Source organism: Podarcis muralis, chromosome 15, assembly GCF_964188315.1.
Source record: "Podarcis muralis chromosome 15, rPodMur119.hap1.1, whole genome shotgun sequence".
In the NCBI taxonomy this organism is placed as follows: domain Eukaryota; kingdom Metazoa; phylum Chordata; class Lepidosauria; order Squamata; family Lacertidae; genus Podarcis; species Podarcis muralis.
In genome coordinates, this window is record NC_135669.1 from 26,269,755 (window position 1) to 26,286,249 (window position 16,495).

At 42.9% G+C, this 16,495-nt stretch overlaps 1 protein-coding gene across 9 annotated transcripts in view; it reads right to left on the reverse strand.

Moving 5' to 3' along the window:
• Positions 1–206: 206 nt before the first annotated feature.
• LOC114585254 (protein CEPU-1) overlaps positions 207–16,495 on the reverse strand; it is a 792,757-nt gene continuing 776,468 nt past the window's right edge. For 3 of the 9 annotated variants that reach the window (XM_028707729.2, XM_077919264.1, XM_077919263.1), the window contains exons 8-10: positions 12,774–12,809; positions 7,138–7,167; positions 207–2,181 (exon numbers count right to left, since the gene is read on the reverse strand). In XM_028707729.2, the coding sequence (XP_028563562.2) occupies positions 2,081–2,181; positions 7,138–7,167; positions 12,774–12,809 (167 nt within the window). In that variant the 3' untranslated portion in view covers positions 207–2,080. Of the gene's footprint in view, positions 2,182–7,137; positions 7,171–12,773; positions 12,810–16,495 lie in introns of all 9 variants that reach the window. The other 6 variants (XM_028707732.2, XM_028707731.2, XM_028707733.2 and 3 more) reach the window with 6 other exon arrangements.

The window sequence follows — 16,495 nt, forward strand, 5'->3', positions numbered from 1 at the left end:
GAGACCTGCACACAGCAGGAGCAGCTAATTCTGTTGTGGTCTCCTACCCCACCACCCTGCTAAACTGGCATTGCACCCTGCCCTTCAAGATCTGTCCTATATCAGAGTTTAAGTTCAACATTTTATTGATGATTTGTTTTGCTGCATTAGCTATATATGCACATCTCTTCCACAACCAGCTTAATAATGAGGTATCACAATCAGTCTGAAGAGGAACATGGAACATATTCTTTTTTCTTTTTAATGTAAAGTCAGATACAACCTCCAGTTTTGACCTCCAAATAAATCAAGGACAAAGGAGGTCTCCATCTATTGAGCTATCCCCAAAAACCGTCCATCATCAAGGTGCAACTCTCCAGTTCTATCCATTGAAAAGGAAAAGAGAGAACAAAACTGACGTGAGTCAATTTCTCTAGTAGACATGGGGTATGTGCATATGTGTGTGTTGGAGGGTTCTTTTTAAAAAGATGTACTATTCACTGAAACCTCGTTTATTTTTATTTTTCTCTGTGTCCTTGTTGTGTTCCTATCCAAAGCTGTGTAGCACAGGGAAAATAAAGGTTGTGTGTTGGTTTTAATTACCACTGTTTTCCCCATTTATAGAAATCCAAATATGGAAAGAGACGCTGCAGAATTGTTATGTGTTTTTTTCCATTCTTTCTTTTCTTTTTTCTTTTCTTTTTTTTATATAAATGTCTTCAACATGTAAATAACCCACGGAAAGGCCAAAAAAGGAAAGAAAAAGAAAAACAAAGAAAAACAAAAGAAAAAGCAGGAATTAATTACACAGTTACCAATAAAACTCTATCCTTGTGTCTGAAAAGACCAATACACAGCTAACTTCATATACAGCATGCAGTAATGTCGGCAGAAGGACCTGGCTGAGAAATAATGTGCTAGGATGCTAACAAAATAATAATTATTATAATATTTATATATATATGTATGTATATTTATATATACTATATATATATATATATATAGCTCATAAAAAGAATAAGCATATCCATCTAACTCAAGATACAGTGAGCATCAACCTTTGTACTTCCAAACAGTATGAAGACAGTGGAAAACCTTCTTGAGTTGAACACCAGAATAATGAATGAAAACTCGATAATGCTGGTGGAGGCATTACTTGCTTGTCCTCTCTCTCTCTTTCTCTTGCTTCTGCTGGACGGGTCAAATTGTATCCAGACCCATCTGATAAACTGCCAGAGACATTGACATTCCACCTCCTTGTAAGCCAGTTAAGAATCCCATTAGCCAATTTGTTCTTAATAATAAACTTACTTTTCTCTCTCCCCCACCCCATTTTTCCTCTCTTTTTTTGTATTTTTGTGGTGTGTTTTTTATGAACTAACAGTTCTAGGCTCATATCAGAAAATATAATTAATAAAATTAATAATGACTCAGAATCCCTTATTATCCATGACATCCATGTAGTACAATGAATCAATGTCTTAACAATCATGTGATTTTGGGTCATCATCGTGTTTTCCCTTTTCCTTGAAGCTGCTTGTGGTGGCTGTTGCTTTATCAGAGTGGTTGTGGTCCTGTCATCGTTTCGTCATAGTTTGCAATCAAAGAAGCAAACTGACAGCGCAGTCCATGAAGAGGAGGGAAGGGGACCAGAGGTGTATGTGGGGTTGGGGGGGAACTGTGACGTATTTTGTGCACAGGGTAGTCGACACCATAATCCTCCAGAGTTGGGCAGATTTCAGAGAAAAGAAAAAACTGAGTCAGCTGCCTTGCTAGTGTGGGGATGGGCAGATGGGGATCAATGGTCACTCAGCCAAATGCACTGGTTGGTCCCCAACAGCTGCATTCCTTGTCCATGGTGAGGAAGGGAGTGGATGAGAAAAATAAAACCCAAAAGAAAGAAAACAAAACACTCAGTTGTGTTGAAACATCAGCAGAACAATTTGGACTCTTCTTCTTTTTTTCAGATTCCCTTTCTCTCTCCCCAATATTTCCTCATAATATACTCTTACTATTATGATTATTTTAAAAAAATTGTAATATTCTTCTTCTCTTCATCTTCTTCTTCTCCGTCGTCATCTTATCGCCATGGTTGACAGGGTCAAAACTTGGGCAGCAGTTGCAACAGAAGGAAGGGGAGCAGCCAGACGCAGCCAACTATTCTTGATCCGCCACTGTTCCCATCATGCACTGCTCCAGGGCCTGTGGAAAGACAGGAGGCACCATGTCAGTGAATGGAATAATAAGCAATGGAATGAAGAAGCAAACAGGCCAGAGGCTGTTATCAGCTATGGCGAAACTATGGTTATTGCCACGGCTGGTTCCAAACTAACCCCTGTCTACCCTAGTCAAATTTATTTATTTATTATGTAGGAGCACAACAAGAAAACAAGGACAAAAGCTTGGTGGGGATGTGGTAGAGTGCCATCTCAGTGGCTGTTCACAGACTTTGGAACTCCCTTCCTAGATAAGCTGGCTCCCTCCTTGTTGTCTTTTCATTCACAGGTGAAGACTGTTTTATTCTGACAGATTTCTGGGAACTAATTGTCTTTTTTTTTTTAAGGAAAGGACTTTAATAGTGCTGTGCTGTTTTTATTTTCTGTATTTTAATAGATTTATTTTTTTATGTTGCTTTAATTTACTTAGAAGGGACACAGGTGGCGCTAAGGGACACAGGTGGCGCTGGGGGTTAAACCACAGAGTCTAGGACTTGCCGATCAGAAGGTTGGCAGTTCGAATCCCTGCGACGGGGTGAGCTCCCGTTGCTCGGTCCCTGCTCCTGCCAACCTAGCAGTTCAAAAGCACACCAAAGTGCAAGTAGAGAAATAGGTACTGCTTACTGCTCCGGTGGGAAAGTAAATGGCGTTTCCGTGCACTGCTCTGGTTTGCCAGAAGCAGCTTAGTCATGCTGGCCACATGAGCTGGAAGCTGTATGCTGGTTCCCTCGGCCAATAAAGTGAGATGAGCCCCAGAGTCGGTCACGACTGGACCTAATGGTCAGGGGTCCCTTTACCTTTACCTTAATTTACTTAGAGTTGTATTACATTCTAACAATTATCTTTTAAATGTTTTTAGCTTTCTGAGTTTAATCTGTGTAAGCTGCCTTGAGTTCCAGTCTGGAGAAAAGGCAAGATGGTGATATCATCATCATCATCATCATCATCATCATCATCATCATCAACTGCTTTGGGTGCAATGGCATTTTCCAGAGACTGTCCCCTTTCTTCATCAGCAACCATAGCTGATCAGCCAGTCTTCACAACACCCAAGTCATAACACCTGAACCAAAGCTTATTAATTATAAGATTTCTTACCCACCTTTCACCATAATGTCCCAGAGAGGGTTACAACAAGTGGATATGCAATTATTTAAAGAATATACACACTCACAATGAAAATACCATACCCAAAACCATTCCAGAGTGAACCAAACACCACAAATTCAGCAAAGGAGATGCATCCCCCAAAACGAAACTCCTTAGCTGTCAAAAGCCAAAGGAAATAAGGGGATCTCCAGAGCCCAGCCACATCACTGCTTTTCCTGTGCATAGAACAGAGGGGTCTATGGTTTTCTGCCTGTCCTGTCTTTTCTAGGCAAGGGGCTGAGCGGTTTTGCCTTTGCCCTGCTGCTTTCTCCCAGAAAACCTGTTATTTAGCGCTGAATCAGAACAAACAGCAATCCATAGAAAACCCAATTGTCTTTTGTCCTGACTCAGCATGAAACTGTGGGTTTTCCTGGGGGAAAGTGGAAGGGCAAATGGAAATGTGGACGAGCCCTTGGTGAAAGCTGCACAGTGAAGGTGACTGACACACCTTGTTGGGGAGGGAGTTCCACAATTTAGAGTCTGCTCCATGGAAATATCTCTACCGGCCTGCTATTCTCTGTGGTGGAACTGCCAAGAGATTTCCCCTTAGCAGATCTTAACACACGAAGAAAGCGGAAGAGATGGGGATAGCCTTTCATATATTTGAGTCCTAAGTTATTTAGAGTTTCAACACTAATGCGAGTAATGCAGGCTGAGGTTCATTCCTGCTTGCTCTGAAGTCCCCATATTATTAGACCTGCCATGGCACAAGTAACATATTCTGTATACTATCAGTCCTTTACTTTTCATTGTGAAAAATCAGAGTGCTCCAGCTTACAAATAAGCAGTTAGAAACCCTTAAGGAACATATGAAGGAAGCTGGCTTATACTGAGCCAGGCAATCGATCCATTTGGCTCAGTATCATTGAGACATTGACTGGCAGCAGATGTCCAAGATTTCGGTGGGAGGTCACCCAGCCCTATCTGGAGAAGCCGTATATCAAACATGGGACCTTTTGCATGCATAGCATGCGCTGAAGCATCACTGAGGTACAACCCGCCAAGGAATAAGATCAAATTTTCATGGCATCGTGAACCCTTGGAGCATCATACACTGGAAAACTAATGGCCAAACCACACAAAAATAATACTATGGGTGGAGAGACCCAGGATGAAAAGAAAGTCTGCCCAATCATCCCACTGTTACTCTCTTGTAAGCACATCTGTCAACATGTTGCTCAGTTCTGTTGAGTCAAATGCGTCTTCCCTTGTCAGTCTTGCAAAGATTACTTCAATCTCTTTTATGTACTATGAGACATTTTAAATCCCGTCACAACATGCTATGTAAGGTGAAACTGAACACTCAGAGGTCCGGAGCCTCTTGATGTGTGCTTCCGAACATGTGATTCATATGTTTGAATTCATTCATATTCATTCAAAGAACCGTCTGCTCCCACATAATCCTGTTTGTCTGCTGAGCATCTCCAGGGAGGCCCTGTTCTAAATCCCATCACTGTCTGATGTGTCTCTGGTGACAGCCCTTGGTATATCTGGCCCCTTCCTTGTTAACCTTTCAATCTCTTGTGAAGACCACCTTCTTTAAATGTGCCCCAATGTGCCTTTGGTACTGGTCAGATGTCCACCACACACGGTGTGGTTTTTACATGACTGCCTCCTGTTTCCATTTCTTCATTGCTCTGCTTTTCGGCAAATGACCTTTAAGTAGCCACCCCAGAGCAGCAGATTTCAAAGGGAGACTGTGCCATGAAACCTGCTGACTATATCAAGACTTTTGGATTGAAGCAAGACAAAGGATTTCGAGCACATTGTATGCAATAATTGGCTTACCCATGCCAGGATGCCTGTGTCTTCAAAAATGGTTTTATGAGCTGCCACTGTTAAACACTAAATTATCACTTTCTGTTTTTTCCTGCATTTGAGTTCCCTTTGTCCTTTTTTTATAACAACATCCTCCCAACCATGTATATATGTACTTTCAGATCAGGGTAACACTTCATGCATCTGATGAAGGAGACCACAGTCCACAAATGCTTATGCCCCAAGATGCCCCAAGACACTTCGTTGCTTGTTTGCACCTGCCTCGTTTCTTGGTATAGCATAGTTTTCCTAGCATAAATCCCAACTTTGTAACTTACTATTAAATCTGTACTGATGATTAAACACCTCCAAACACAAATGTTTTCTATCTCCATTAAATCAACTGGCGTTATCACAGTGGAGCTGGACCAGAAGCCCTAGAAAGCCTCAGCTACCAGTTTCTTGAAAGCGAAGTTGGATCCTTTGAAATTTCATAACAAGCATTCAAGGGAGCCAAGCACAGAGCTGCATGGAAGGAGATAATGGAGCTCTTGCTGCCAAAACAGCCATCAATGACGGCAGAGTCAACAAAGGAGCCGAAGTGGCCCAGCCTGGCCTTGGCAATGGCTTCTCTCCAACATTAATTCCTTAGTGCTCATTAAGGAGGCATGTGATGTTCCAAAGTGGCCAACAAACAGGCCCAGTGGTATCCTAGGGAAAAAGCTATTAAGCATCAATTATCTGCCGAGAGCATCTGAGAACAAAGAAACAAATCATCTGAGAATGATTGGCCTGGAATACCCTGCTGAGATTTCCATCCAGGTGCCAACTTTGGAGTGCTAAGGCAAGCAGAGGGATGTTATTGGTGGCTTCTCCACACTGATGAGGATCCCTTTCCCCAGGGACTTCCAAATTTCAAGGGAGAACATCCACAGGCAAAGTTTCAAGGCTGGCTTATAGTAGCCAGGTCTAAGCTGGTGTATAAATCAAAAGTAGACAATGTTCAGGGTGTTTTGGACTACATGGCCAACATGGCTAATTGTCAGGAATGATGGAGTTGTAGTCCAGCAATATCTGGAGCACACTGCGTGTAAATGCTTGCTGAAAAAAAGTTCCATCCTGAGGGAAACTCTGAGTGGGGGAGATATAGATGTCATTTGGTCAGAAACATAAAGATATTCCCTTAAGTTCTTCTACCTCTCAAAAGTGCACACCCTACTTCATAGAACAGCTGAAATACCTCCATACCTTTGGCTTTGTGAACTACAACTAAGACAATAAAACTGCAGTGGACATTTTGATCAGGATTTAACACATGTGGAAATAACATTATTTGATTGCTCTTCAAATTCATTACTGTACATTTTAAGGCCAGTACCTGACTGTATAAAATGACTCTTCTCTTCTAGACAGCATTGCATAAAGTGATGTGAGGAGATAAGGGCATTTAGGTGCTGTAGCTGTTCACACATGCAGCAAACTATGTTTTGATATCACTGTCAATGCATGATGAAAATATATGTATAAACCAGGCCTGAGATTCTGAATAAAGGTAGACTGGAAAACCATTGTAATGCTTCTCAGGTCACAGATGAGTAATATATAGAATGTGTTTTGGGGGTTTGGGAGAAAAAGGGATTAGGAGAAGTGGCAAAGCAAGGATAACGGGTCACACAGCAATGGAAGCAAAAGCTGTGTAAAGAAGATCTGTAAATTAAGCTGAAAGAAATGAGGACTAGCCGTATTATTCTGCAATAAGGATGACTGGCGACAGGTGAAGTCTTGCTACAAAGCAGATTGTTTGAAAGCAGGTGGCAGAAAGCCTTCAGGTATTCAGCAAAAAGAGGCAGAGGGTTGGTACGAAAGCTGAGAAATATTCAACACGGCCAATGATGGGCCGTTCGATCCATTGATGTTAGCTTAGCCACAGGGGAAGGGAGAAGAAACAGAGAAAGATGGAGAGGGATGGCTGAGGTTCAAGGCCAGAAGTTGGGGGAGCAGCAGCAGGTATGTGGGTTGCTGTTGTTTTACTGACCTTTCCAGGGTGTCTGAAGTGTGGTTGTCTCTTCTACAAAATTAAAGAAGAAGTTATCAATAAAGCAAACAAAAGGCCCTCGAGGTATTCCACCCTGCTCTGAGACACCTTCAACCTTCCGGTTTGCACTGCTGTGATTTCTTGCAAACTTCTGCTAAGGCTCTCTCTTTTCTCATTTCTAAGCTGGTTTTGTGCTTTTCCAGTCACAGACAGTTTACAGAGGGTTAAAAGATGGCAAATAAGATGCTCCAGGCATTGCAATTTTCATCATGTTGCTCATAACCCAGGCTCATAATCACCGTCTCTCGAAGATTTCTGACCTTTTAAAACTCATTGTCATCTTTGATCTTGGTGCAACTGCAAATCGTTTGTAAAGGATTAGTAAAATAGCTACATTTTTCCTCATGAAATAAAATTATCAGTATGCTACTGCTGCCTATGGAGAAAGATAGATGATAGATAGATGATGATAGATGATAGATAGATAGATAGATAGATAGATAGATAGATAGATAATATAGATAGATATAGATAGATAGATGATAGCTGGGAGCAGAGGTCAAACACACTTCCTTGCTTGACTTCTGTACCTGGGATGCTATGCAAATCTGTGTTTGCAATGCACAAACCTTGGGTTGGATGCAAATGTGACAAATACAGGGCAGAATGGAAAGCAATCCCCACACCTGATTAACCTGTGTGTCGTTTGCTCTTGAACACTTTGAACAGCTGTATGTTAAAATACAGTGCCTATAGTATAAATTATCTTACAGAAACATGGAGTGTTTGCTTTAACATCTGCATATTTTGATATTTGCATCAAATATATTTTTTAACCAAAAAAAGTGGGTGATATAGAAGGAAACCCCAGAAGAACAAAATCACAATGCATGAAAGAGGAGGAAGCCTGCAGGTATGATGTTTATTAGACCGAGATTTCTGTATCTGGAGTGGGGCATTGTGTTATGATTCAGGTTTGATGATGATGACGCTTAACACTTCTATAATGAGTTTGAGGGTTCCCACAGATCCCTTTGCTTAACACTTACAACAACCCTGTAAAATAGATGGATATTACTAATCTCATACTCTAAATGGTTAGAGGCAGATGGGGCTCATCAACCTGGGAAGGTAGCCAATCTAGGAGAAGGTAAACTGATCCTAAACCTCTACTGCCTTGTGGCTATACTCATTCATGAGAAAGGCATTGGGAACAAACCCTGAGAAAAAAATTCATACCCACTGCCTTGTGGGACATCTTTAGGTGAAGAAAAATCTAAGGAGTGGCATCCCTAAGATTTTATTCATTTCACATTTGAATGTGCATCTACCTAATGCATACTTCCTAAAACAGGATGCAAACCAAAATGCAGCTATCCCTCAAAATCTGCACTTCTCTATTTTTATTTTTTAGCAATGCAGTTCAACAACAGCAACAACAAAATGTGTAAAAGAATGCATATATCGCAAGAAAGTTTAGTTGAGAATGCACTGATTCACGAACGTTAACAAACAAAATGTGTTATATTGGGGTAATTGCTTGCAAAAATATGTATATTAGGCAAAATTGAATGGAAAAGGTGTGTGTTAGGCAAAATGTGAACTGAAATGTTGATGTTTTGAAAGGGCTTTTAAAAAAATGCAACGTGGAGATATTGGGAGGTGTGGGAGAGGAACACAGAGGAACCAAACCTTGCATATTAGTAGTCAGTGGCACCAACGGTCATACTCTAAAGGATGGGAAAGTACAAAGTATGAGATCTGGACAAATAGATGGGTGCTGAAGAGATGAATCTAAGAAGCTGGTTTGCTGTAAAGAAAACTGATCACACTGCCACTTTTGTATTGCTTTGTGCTGATGTCACTTAGGAGAAGTAAGCAATCATGGTGGGGTGTAGGAAGCAACAAGATGCTTTGCAGGGACCATGAGAAATGGAGGAAATGCTGGCATCTTCTGCATCATACGTTCAGCTTGCTTCCATGGGACAAAATGTTCTCTGACACATTGAGATGACAGAAGACTCAGCTCTATATGCTCAGCTCTAATATCCACTGGCCTCCTCAATCTGGCAACTGAAGAAGCAACTCATGCCACAGACAACAATAAGATGGTCTAGGAACTTGCAAAGCCAGAGAGCTTAAAAGTTTGTCTCACGGGTAGAATCTGGGTAGGTGCTATATAAGTTTTGCAGCATGACGTTTCTTTCTTTTTCTTTAAAAAGGAAAGTAGGTTTATCTTGTGGTTTTCGGCTGAAGAGAGAAACCTAAACCAATATGTAGAATAGGACACAAGTACAGACACATTCTCTGTGCACTCCTGGTTAAGGATGTTCTCACTCCAAATCCAGGTTATAGAAGACTTTAGATCAGTTGTAAGGAGTAATGACTCATGGTACCCATGATATGGGTTGACAGTGCACAGTCTGTATTATGAATTGTACACTACTCTTCAGTCTGTGTGCAATACACACACAAGCAGAGCTAAATAGGGGGTGCAGAAACACCTGGTCTGGGGGTGCCTAAGAAAACATAGGAGGAGTTGTCCTGTTCATTGTCACATGAACCACACGAAAGAGAAGAATGTAAAAGTTAAAATGGGGGGGAGGCGGGGGGCAAGGTTAAAATACTGTTCACTTAAACAAGGAAATCGATCCTTTGGCTCATAGCCATCACCAACTTTTTTTATTTGAAAAGATGAGATATTGTCATCCAAGTGCCCATGAACATACATACTCCACATGATGCAAATGATCCAGCTCATGTATCAAGGCCAAGGTGGTCTTTCAGGTAACCTAACCCTAGATCATTTATATCGCATTAATATAGCTGGGTCATTTTCCAATTAGTTACAAAACCTCTTATGCCTACAGCTTCCAACCATTTCTGCTTTGGATCCTCCAGGTGATTCCCATAATGCTCCAGAAAATTAACTCCCATCTATCTTCTTAAAAACTATGCATAAACAAACAAACAAAAATGTACACACACCCCTTGCAAAGACCACCCTGTGCCCTGTTGCCCCACCCCGTAACACTCCTTTCATAGGAAAAATGCAAAATTGGCTAGAGCTGGTATATAAGCTTGTGGTACTTACATGGCAGAATGTAGGGAGGCATGAGGAGAAGACACACACAAGGAAGCCATGCAGGAAGAAGAAAAGAAAGAGAAAAAAGGGGGGAAATAGGGGGGGGGGGGAGAAAGAAAGAACAGATGAGTTAATAAATAAGTTTTGCTTCTTGGAATGTGGCAGCTACAAACCAGTGTTGATTCCGCAAGGTGGGAGGAAATGCAGATCGATAGAGACAAACCACATTCAAGTCCTAGTATCAGTGATGAAATCTAATGGAGGTCCGTGGACCAGGGACCAAAGTTAGCTCCATTCCTGGGATCATATCTCTCCAAATGAAGATGGGGAGGTAGGTTGGGGAGCTGGCCAAGTTTGCTAGGATTCTTCCCCCGCCTGCATTCTGTTAGCTGTTTTTTTTCCATCAGACCTATTTAAACACCTGGATTTGGGGCATGCTTTCACCTCACAATCGTTCCTCTTCATCTGCCAGATGGTGCAACTTGGGGCCACTTTCTGCCAGTTCCACATCTCCTTCTGCTGAAATTCATCCCCCCGCCACCATGCCATCAATTAATTAACACTGCCGTTTCCTTGTTACATGTTATGCAGTGATTCCAAATGTACTGCCTTGTTTTGTTTTCACTGCAAGAGTATCAATAAGGCAGCGGCTGATCATTTTGTCAGCCCAGTCGGCAGGCAGTGGCAAAAAGGACATTCATGCCATGCTACAGAATTATACAGAGATTAATACCATGGCGGGGGAGCAGCTCTCTTGTGATCCTGCATAATATAGGACGGCTTTGAGCCCTGATCAAGGCTGGCCTACCCATACACTTTTAAGGGGACCTGGGGTAACAGATCCCAACAATGAATCATAGATTTGGGAGGGACCCAAAAAGTTCTCTGGTCCCATCACCTGCAATGGATGCTTCTGCAAACCTCCACCATAACTATGGAACAGTGAAGAAGGAGAGACTGGGCCCACTCTAATTCCATACACACAGACGTGTAACATAGGGAGCGGCAGTGGGGCTGTGCCCCCTGGTGCAAAATTCTGAGGGGGGTGCAATCAGGCACCCTGTTCTGCAGGGATCCCCACTCTGGCCCAGGTGGCAGAGCAGCCCAGGCCCACGGTGAGTGGCTGCAGACAGAGGGAAGCTGGCAAGTGGTGACCCCAGCACAGCACGACCCAGCGCTCCTCTTTGCAGGCATCAGGGAGATTTGGCCCCACTTGGCTCTGGTGGGGAGGGGGCTCTCCAGCGTCTGCTGCAGACACACATCTACTCTGCAACGCTATATTGGTTTTATATTAATTTTCATTTTATGGCTCCTCAAAAGAATCCTGGGAAAGGTAGTTTGGTGAGGGCACTCAGAATCATATGTTGCAGATCCCTGGCACCACCCATATAACTAGACCCACTTACTACAATTCCCATTAGTTCCAGTCAGCAGGGCTAATAGTCAGGGATGATGGCAGTAATAGTGTAGCGACATCTGGAGGACAAAACAAGTTGGCAAACCATGACCTAGTGCGGCACACTGAGTCCCAGATGTTGTTGAACTACAGCTCCCATCAGCCCCAGTCAGCATGCACAATGATGATAAGAGCTGGAGTCCAACAACATCTGGAAGGGTACCCTGCCATAGATTCTCTGTGAGGGACGTGCAATGCTCTGTTTGTTGGAGGGCTGGGAATTTTATTCTCTACCTGATTCTCCACCAGCAAAATTAAGGTCATTTTGCTAAATATTATTAAGAGTGATCCAAAATTCTCCAACCATTTCAGGAGGCTCTTAAAAAAATTAATACGCCCAGAACATTTCTCATAAAATTCTTGTTTTAAGGAAGTTTGGCACTGCTCTAGTATAAGCTCTGAACTCAGAGACTTATGATGGGAATATTGAAGAGGTTATGTGCATTCTAGGTTTAAACTGATTTTAGGAAAGCTTGTGATCTGCAGTTTTGTGAGTCATTTCTTCAGATTATTATTCTCACAATTCTTTGGGTAGGAAAATTTGATGGTCAAAGTGGTTAGGGGATGGGGACAGGGATGGGGATGCTGTAGCCCTCCGTATGTTGAGTGGGCTACAACTCAAACCATCCTTGGCTCTCCAGATATTGAATGGGATGGAACTTCCATCACCCCTAACTCTCCATACATTGTTGGGCTAGAACTCCCACCATCCATAATGCTTGTCAGGATTGATGAGAGTCGTAGTTCAGCAAGAACTGGCGAGCCACAGGTTCCCCATCCCTGGTATAAAGGCAATATGAATGTTGCATGCAGATACACTTTTAGTTACTTCAGTCTAATCTGTGAGGGAGGAGAAGGAGATATGGAACTGGTTACTGAAGCTCTGAATCACTGAGTCAACAGATCAAACATGACATGATGGAGACAAGGAGACCAATCAGAGCCTGCAGTCTCTTGGGTGCTCATCAGGAAGTGGTACCGTCCTCCATGCAAATCGGACAAGGGAAACAGGCAATGTATAACGAAGGGTGGCGGCGGGTAGGGAGGTTGCAAATAAGGGAGCGGAAGGTGACATACAGCAAGAACAATACTGACCTTGGAACAAGGTTGAGCTTGTGGGCTCACTTATTTCTAAACCAGGTGAGGAAACAATGGAAGAGAAAAATGAAGATAAAATAAAAATAAATATATCGTTTCATAATTACCACTCCATGACCACAGTGCCGTGTAAATAAGAAATGGGATGGAGAAGGTGTGGGTGGCAGTGGGAGGGCTGTGAAGTAAATGGGCAAAACAGAGAACAGCAGACACTTTCTGAAAGTGAATGAAAGGAAGCATGAAGAAAAGGAGATGGAAAGGATGACATACTTTTTAATGCCAGCCTTGCAAAAGAGCCCATTTGGTCACCGGAGAGGCCGGGGATCACAACCTGTTCCTAGGCCTACACATCACTTTGTGCAATACCTTGATTTCTTGATATTATCATCCCATATTATTGCCTGTTTTGAAGACTGCTACAGAAGAGGAGTATGTCCAGCCCATAAGACAGCTAACAATTTATCTTCAATGGTCAGGGAAGGGAATGTTTAACCCCATTTGTTGCTTTCCCTTTCCCACATCCCCTCAGCTGTATTTGTCAGTCAACCCCATATTTCCTATGTCACAGGGGAAAGTGCTAGGGCAAGGGTAGGAGAGTTTCAGGGAAGAAGTGATGGTTAGTTCATACCATGTCCACAAATTCTCTCCTGCAAATCACAGCCTCTTCTCACTACTTTACAGTTTTGGGTGGTCACTGACTGCCTTTTGTGGAGGGGAAGTTCTACTATGGAACCAAAAAAAAAAAAAAAAAAAAGGCAGATATGAAAAGCCTCAAATAAAATTAAACACCAAGGAATAATTGGGCTTCCCAGTTCACACCTCACAGCTTTCAGCTCTCTGCCTGAGGGCCCCCATTAATATAACAAACACAATAGGCCAACCCTGTAAAATCTCAGAGGAGACTTTTCAATGGCCAAAGAGGTCAAATGGATGAGAGATATTCTCCTCAAACCACCCTACCTCTTCTTGAAGGTTCACTCATTAGATTCTTTTCCTGAAGGATTTGTGTGAGAAAATAGTTCCTTCACATCTCCATCCATGGAAGTGGATGGTAATAATCATTTGTGTGCTTAAATAGCACATCTCAAGTATTCAAAGCACTTTGCATAACTTATCTCAATCATCTTTACAATGGCCCTCGAAAGCAGCCCAGCATTTTATGTGGGTGTTGAGGCTGAGAGATTGGGGAATTAGGCAAAACTTGAATTAGGGCCTGCTCCGCACACAGCCTTCTCTCTTAGCTGCCAGCCTACACACCTCCTCTCACAACCACATTAGCTCTGCTGAGCTTATTCTTTTCTCCTTCAAATGTGGCACAACAGGTTGTTTATGGAGGAATGCATTGCCCTCCCTCTTCACCATTTAGGAGCACAACTGCTCAATCAATTAAGATTAATGAGCAAATCAGGATTCTGCACTTTTTGGTCAAAACTGCAGGTCACCTGTGATGGCATGACACCTCAGGGACCTTGTCATGCCTCTTCCCTATTGATTTTAGCGCAGCATACCCCCATATTCAAAACATGGAGTCTGTGGTTGCCCCTAACAACGGTTGGGCCTAGAATTCTGGCTCTCAACAGGAGACCTCTTATGAAATTAGCTTCCCACTAGATTAAGGCACTATGCGGAACCAAAGTGAAGTCCTGCAGAGTTTACAATGTAGTCACACAAAAGGTGTTGTGGGAGGGTGGTGCGGAGGGGAAGAAAGTGATTTGCTAAACTAAGATTAGTACAGGATGGTACAGTGGGACCCTGCTGTAGTTTAATTATCTGACGATCCCTCTGTGAACAGCAGACTGATTCTCTGCCCCTGCATTGAGCTCCTTTAAGGCTCTCCGCGGTTCGCGAGATGGTGGTTGTTCCTTTATTGCATCTTAGTGGTGGGGAAATTAAAACACCTGCCTCACCTAAGAAAGAATAACCACTCTACATCTTGGATTTGTTCAGGGAAGAAATGTTCAACAAAGGGAAGAACGATTGCTGCTTTTGGCATGATTGTCTGAGAGTTAGTTTTTGCCAACTAGGGAGTCCAGTCTGACCAAGGCTATGCACAAACCATACATTTCAAACATATTTCAAGCACATGGCTTCCCCCAAATAATCCTGAGAACTGTAGCTGATGCCAGCATAGCTGAAATTCCCATCCTCCTTAACAAACTAAAGATTCCAGGATTCCCTTGAGGATGTTGTGCATTTTAAATATGCTTTAAATCATAGAATCATAGACACATAGGGTTTGAAGAGACCCCCAAAGGTCATCTAGTCCAATCCCTTGCAATGCAGGTACCACATCTAAATAATCCATGACAGATGGCCATCCAACCTCTGTTTAAAAACCTTTAATAAAGGAGAGTCCCACCTTTCAAGGTAGCCTGTTCCACTGCTGAATAGCTCCTCCTGTTTTAAGCCATACAACAAAATTCAGTGGAATAAAACACCCACCACAATTTTGACATGGATTTCAGTGAAGACCTGGGGCTCACTTATCAGAACCTTTCATAACCCCCATTGTACTAGGCTCCTCTAGAACTGTCCCAAGGTCTTGTGCAAGCCTGTGATAGCAGTGATGTGCACCAAAGCCTACAAAGGCTTCTGGGCCTTCTAGGTAGCTACACGGTGCATATCTGAGGAACATACACGGAAGAGGACTGAAAACCTTGGACACTGTTGTATTGCCTGTGGCAATTGGGGAACTGTAATCCATGCAGTGCAGGCGACAGCAATCTCACAAGATTCCTGGGCTCAGATACTTACACTATTGGTGTGGCTTCTGGGGAGGCCTCATATCATCTGGAGCAATGTGGGATCTGAGACACGTAGAACTCCCTGCCCTAAAATAGGTACTACCCATGCAAATCCACCACTGACCTCTGGTAGTCTCTAGAATTCAACTCCTAATACCAGTTTAGGTCCAACTAAGAGCCAAAGTACCTAATAATAATACCAACTGCACCATAGTAGTCACTCCTTGTGGTATTTCCACCTACCAGTTTCACCTTGGGAAACTTGGGCTACATGGAATGGGGCTCAAGAGTACTCACAATTTGCAACCTTGCCCTGACACAAGAAGAGCCTGTTGGATCAGGCCACTAGCCCCATCTAGTCCAGCATCCTGTGCTCATAGTGGCCAACCAGATGTCTGCAGGAAACCTTCCAACAGGACCCAAGTACAAGAACAATCAAGCCACCCCACCCCAGTGGTTTCCAGCAACTGATATTCAGAATACTGCCTTAGACCATGGAGGCAGAGCACGACTAGCCGCCATTGATAGCCTTGTCCTCCATGAATTTGTCTCATCCTCTTTCAAAGCCATACATGTTGGCGGCCATCACTGCCTCCTGCGGGAGTGAGTTCCAGAGTTTAACCATGTGCTGCACGAGGAAGTACTTTCCTTTCATCCACCCTGAATCATCCAACATTCAGCTTCATTGGCTGTCCACAAGTTCTAGGGTTATGAGAAAGGGAGAAAAACTCTTCTCTGCCTACTTGGCTGTGACATATAACTATGAAAGGCACAAGCTAGCCTCATTTGACATTGAGTGTACATTTGGTAGCAGATTTTTTTTTTTTGCAAGGCTGTATGACAGAACGTTGTGATGCATGTGATGGGAGAGATGTCATCAGGAATTAATCAATCAGCAGTATAAAACATTTTAGGCCCTGGTGTGGACACAAACACTTGCTGCCCCATTGCTTGGAAAGCTGCATGGGATCAGCC